At 42.4% G+C, this 6000-nt stretch overlaps 1 protein-coding gene across 1 annotated transcript; it reads right to left on the reverse strand.

Annotated features, from left to right (window-relative positions):
- Window positions 1-221: 221 nt before the first annotated feature.
- NDPK2 (nucleoside diphosphate kinase 1-like) lies at window positions 222-1838 on the reverse strand. The gene is made up of 4 exons (NM_001289018.1): window positions 1782-1838; window positions 1625-1673; window positions 1228-1459; window positions 222-339 (listed from the first exon to the last, which is right to left on the reverse strand). The coding sequence occupies exons 1-4, from the start codon at window positions 1836-1838 to the stop codon at window positions 222-224; spliced, it is 456 nt and encodes a 151-aa protein (NP_001275947.1).
- Window positions 1839-6000: the final 4162 nt, after the last annotated feature.

The following is a 6000-nucleotide window of genomic DNA, read 5'->3' on the forward strand; positions in this document are numbered from 1 at the left end:
ACTATACCAGCACACCATGCCACGAGGTTCATATGAAAGCAGCACCAAATCAAATATAGAGCAAACGCATAACATGCAGCAGCAGGAAGATAACTTCAGTTCACACCCACACAAATAAGGTTCCTGAGATACAGATCTCAATACTCAAAACTGCAAATGGCGGCTACTAGTTGGGTAAATGCTTCATATCCTTTGGTCACCCACAAGATTTGTGTAGAAGCTTAGGACTCGTACACCCAGCAGTGCTGGCTGCTGCTCCACTCGGCAAGGCCCTCAGGGAACCACAGGGCAATCTCCTTCCTAGCGTTTTCAACTGAGTCACTTCCATGGATGACATTCCTGTATATATGATGCAGATAATATGTTTCAGAATGCATCCAAATTGGCAAACTTATATGGATAGAAACAAGCACAAACTGTAATTCTGTGTTGCAGAAAATTAGGATAACACGATACAGTATGAAATGTAATTACTCCTTGTTTTCATTCATTCAGTCATCAGTCATTAATAAGAATCTTGTAGAGAAATCAACCAGAATAATATAACAGTGGGTTTCCTAGGATTATTTTCTGTAAGGAATGCATGGTGGGTTAAATGGCCCAAAAATGGGTAGGTTGAGCGTACTAAAGTGTAAAAAAACACATGTTCCAGTGTTTCTGTACTCCAGATCGGATTCAAAATGGAGATCCAATGACCATGCGCCAGAAGTGGAAGCCATAATGGACACACTAAAAGTCTGAATAGTGGAAGCCATAATGCAATAAGATAATTCTACTAGCTCAAAGTGCTGTACGGTTGCATTTATGAGATATAAAGTGCATACAGCAAGCGCAAAGGATATGCTCTTTCAGATGCTTTCGTTGTGCTAAGCTAGATAATAAACTAATGCACACCAACCAAACTACCGCAACAAGCCAATTTACAGCTCAGATCATAAAAACACAACCATCCAAATTTAATTTGGCTACACAGAACAGATAGTTTGTGCCACACAAATAATCATTCTCCTGCCAAACTAATTAGCTAAATTATTTAGTCATTGCTAGACAAGCATACAACTAGATAACAAGTGCTTCTACAAAAGATATCCTTACAGGCTAGTGGGCAGATTTTTCAGTTTTACAGCCAATGACCTACGGTAATGTGCCCGATCAACTCAATTATAAAGACTGCAGGTAGACAAACCGAAAAGCTACTTTATAATTTACTGCAGATCGGAATCTGACCTGCCAATGTCGACGGCGAAGTCACCGCGGATGGTGCCAGGCTCGGAGGCCAGGGGGTTGGTGGCGCCGATGATCTTGCGTCCAGTGGCAACGACGCTCTTGCCCTCCCACACCATGGCAACCACGGGGCCAGAGACGATGTACTCGACGAGACCGCCGAAGAATGGCTTGGAGGACAGATCGGCGTAGTGCTGCTCGGCGAACGACTTCTCCACGTTCTGGAGCTTCATCGCTGCACGTCCAGATCGCAGATCAGAAAGGCAATCATCACCCATACCACAGTTTGCGCACAAATCACCAAATAAGTAGGAGACATCCGATCTTTCATCGAACTAATCAGCTACTGAAAAAAGACAAGAACGGGCATGAAAGAGATTGATGTATTAGATTTGATTACCTTTGAGGTAGAAGCCCTTCTTCTCGAAGCGGCTGATGACCTCGCCGATCTGAGCAGAGCAAAAACCAAGAAGAGGAGAACGCTGATGTCAGCACACAAGCTAGCAACTAAGCAAAGAGAACAGGGAGAGAAGAGATGCCGAGTAGAAGGTGCTTACGAGGCCCCTCTGGACGCCGTCGGGCTTGATCATGATGAAGGTCTGCTCCGCCGCCATTGCTGCTAGTGCTACCTCGAGATGCTCGCTGGACGGCTGGAGTTTCTAGTTGAGTTCGGTCGGCGGGGCAGGGTAGAGAGGGGGAACCCTAGCCGAGAGCTCCGGGAGAATATATAGGGGGCCGGCCCGGCCACCGCGCACGTGTCTCTCGCTGGTGTCGTTCCGTGCTACGGGCCTGGGCCTGCTGCCGCCGCAAGTTGGAACTAGTGGGCTGTGAGAAGGGCTGGGGCAGTTATTTGGACCATGTGTGGGCCTCAGAGCTGTACTGCGAAGAAAAGACAAGAGGGTTGTTTCAATATTTGAATGTCTGTAGAAATTTTGGACGGCAACATGCTCTCAAATTTAAGTTCCTTAAATCCATACATCATTTATTTAGAAACTCCGGTTATAAGCAGAGGCAGTGCATCCATTGCGAAAGAACTCTTTTGCGCCGCGCGGACGAGTTCCGACCGCACGCGCCTCGCGCTTCCTTTCCTTCTTTCCCTTTTCGTCCGCGTGCCTCGGCCCAAAATATCTTTCCCTTTTCCCTTTTTCTTAATTTTTTATCATCCTCGTATTTTCCGTCTTCCTGACTCCTCTGCTCTTCTCCATCCCCGAATCTCTGGCGTGCTCAACCAAATCCTCGTCGGCGAGTCGCTGGTGCGGGGTGGATGGATCGATTGGATTCCCCTTCCCCAGCAAGCCACCACCAAAGTTCCCATGTGCAGCTACCCCATTGCGCCTGCTTTGACCACTTCTACTCCTAATCCCCTTCATATTCTGCCCCCAAGTCGGCCGTCGCCTACCTTCCCGGCCGCCCTTACACTTCCGATGGCGATGCAGGTAGGTGGGTTAGCGGGGGTAGATGTAGGTCGTTTGGAGTTTTGTCGATGCGTGCTCCAGCTCTACTGATGCCCTTCCCGGCCGCCTTCACCCCGCCTTGGTGTCGTGTTGGTACTTCGGGCAGCAACCTCAAGAGAAGTAGGGGCTTGCAGAGGAGTATCTAGCGGCTGAACTGCTACCGGTGTGTACCTCCTCTCTCTCTCTACACTTCAACGGCAGGCAAGTTCCACACCAGTGCCAGATCCATTCCCTTCCCTTTCTCTTTCAAATCCTTCATGTTCGCCGCGCCATGCGCCCCAGGGTTGGCTGATGCCATCACGGTGGATGGGGATGGCTGTGTGGCCTGGCGTCATCACGTCATGCAGCAGGTTGCGCTCCTGTGCGGCGCTGCCTTGCCGGGAGGCTGTGCTGTCGGCCACTTTTATGCTTACTACCTTGGGGAAGCCAGTGGCTTGAGTTTGTTTATGGACATAGCAGAGGTGTATTTCATCTCCATGCTGCTCCTTTCCCTATTATTTTTATTTAGTTGATGTGATATGGCTCTTGCGTGACTAGGGGCTTCCTAGGTAGATAACTAGATATACTTATGCTGGTTTGATGTGAATTATATACGGGAAAAAATATGTTAACATCATCAATCACGTGTTGCTAATTAAGCTCTGCCTTTGTTCATTTAATCAATGTGTTGTTCTACCTTCTACTGGTTCAGATAACATTGATGGTGAACTAATCCATGAGAATCATTCATGAACTAATAATTTAGTTCTAACTATCCATATATTATTTTCTAATCCCATGGTGTGTGGGCAACCGAGGTAGCTATCCTTATTGTTGTACTTTGGACAGATCAGCATCATCGTTGTTCACTCCACTGCTTATTGTCTAGCTGCTCAATTTGTGTGTGGCTGAATCATCTGCCTGACTTGTATGTGCTCTACTGCAACAAGCTGACAAAAGAAATTCAGAAATTTTGTTCTTTGCTACGATGGCAAGATCTATCTGCTAAACTACTAGGTCATGTTTGATGGTCATGCGTGCATATTCCTAAGTTGGTGCTAAAGGCATGTACAGTGGAATGTGCTCATGCTTATATGAGAGTTCTTGATGAGAGAGAATAATATATCCACATATAGAGACACTGGTGGTAAATGTGTGCATAATCAGGTTCCTGAGATCATTATTTGCATCAAAATAGGGTGTAGGGACACAAGATAGTGCATCCAAGGTTTGCTGGGGCATCTGTTGGCGGTGAGAATATATCACTAGGGACTATTTTGGTGCTGTCATATACATGACATGTATGATAATGTGTTATTCAAATCTGGATTATAAGCTTATGTTCCATCAGAATCTACCTTCATCGTCACCTTATGTTTATCCATGTTTCTTTCTACAAAGAACATTTTTTTTTGTGCAACGAAGGCTTATTTTGCTGGAACATTTTAATGGCTATAAGCCAAGCTTTTAATTGTTTGAGATTAGCTTTTAGTTTCTTAGAGATGAGCTTCCAATTGTCTTGAGACAAGATTTTTATTTTTGTATGACGATTATATTATTTTTGAGATTTAAATTGTTTTGACAAGAGCTTTCAATCATCCTTGTGATAAGCTTTCAGTTTTTCCTGACAAGAGCTATCATTTGGTTTGGGAAGAGCTTTCGCTTTTTTTTTAAATGAGCTCTGATTTTTTTACAAATAAGGTTTGAATTCCTCTGAGATGAACTTTTGAATTACTTTGAACCGAACTTTAAGTTTCTTGAGATTAGCTTCCGGTTTCTCTTAAATGTACTTCACATCGTCTTGAGTCAAGATTTCTTTTTATGACAACTATATTCTTTTGAAATTATATTTGTTTTCACGAGAGCTTTCAACTTTCAATCTTCCGGATGATAAGCTTTCATTTTTTTTAGAATAGCTACCGTTTGTTAGGAGAAGAGCTTTCACTTCCTTTGAAATGAGCTTTGAATTGTTTATAAATAAGATTTCAATTCCTTTGAGATGAGCTTTTGAATTACTTTTAGCCGAGCTTTCAATATCTTGATATTAGTTTTCACTTTCTCTTCGATGTGCTTCCCATCATTTTGAGACAAGATTTTTATTTTTTATGAGAATTATATTCTTTTGAAACTAGATTTATATTGTTTTGACATGAGCTTTCAATCTTCCTTGAGATAAGCTTTCAATTGTATTTGCATAAGCTTTCATTTTCTTTCAGATGAGCTTGAATTCTTCTCATAAAGTTTAAGTTCCTCCGAGATGAGCTTTTGAGTAAGTCTGAGCCGAACTTTTAATTGTCTTGAGATTAGCTTTTAGTTTCTTAGAGATGAGCTTCCAATTGTCTTGAGACGAGATTTTTATTTTTGTAGAATTATATTATTTTGGAAATGGGATTTAAATTGTTTTGACAAGAGCTTTCAATCTTTCCGGTGATACGCTTTTCAATTTTATATAGAAGAGGTTTCACTTCCAAATTTTTAATGTTGAGTTTTTTTGTTTTTTGTTTTTCTAGATGATTTTTACTTGCTCTTATATATAGGTAGGAAGGTTTTAATTTTCATCTCCTTCGATGAGGTTTTAATTAATTTGAGATATGGTTTTAACACAAGGTTTCTCAATTCCTTAGATAGACTTAAAAAGTATTTTCCATTTAAATAAGATTTAATTATTCTCCTGTGAGGTTTTAAATTTTTATACGAGCTTCTTAAGTTGTGTGCTTCCAATATATTGTTAATACTAGCTTCCGAAAGCGTTTTTCTTCTTCTTCTTCTAGTTGGTGCTAGTAAGTATGAGACAAGGTTTAAAGTGTCCTTGGAGTAGGGTTGTAATTCTTCTTCGATATGAGATTCGAGATTCCTTGACACGAGCTTCGTATAGACAAAATATTGGAATTTCTATATTCGGTTTTTAAAGTTTGAAAAAATATTTGTCCTTTAAATTTTGAATATTTGTCACGAGGACATAAGAAGTTTGATATATGTGTTTTAAAACCTCACCGATATGATTTGAAAGTGTCTAGTATTTTCAATTGAAAGTGTTATTCCCCACCCGTTTGATTCCCTGAAAACCACTCTCCCAAAAAGGAAAGAGATGAAAAAAAAGCCCAACAGCAGCACTTTTCTGAAATAAAAAAGGGAAAAGCCTGAGGTCGGCTTGCAGTTGTTGGGCTCTATAGCACGAGGCCCAGCGCGTGGACAAAATCGAGCACGCGCGAGCATGGGAACCAGGCTGAGTGCTGGACGGAAACGGAAAAAAGGGAAATGAGGAAAGGACGCGGGATGATCGAGCGCGCGGAACTGCCTGGCCGGGACGAGCGGGAATCAACGCGTGGACCACGCTGATCCC

Source organism: Brachypodium distachyon, chromosome 3 (assembly GCF_000005505.3).
Source record: "Brachypodium distachyon strain Bd21 chromosome 3, Brachypodium_distachyon_v3.0, whole genome shotgun sequence".
In the NCBI taxonomy this organism is placed as follows: Eukaryota; Viridiplantae; Streptophyta; class Magnoliopsida; order Poales; family Poaceae; genus Brachypodium; species Brachypodium distachyon.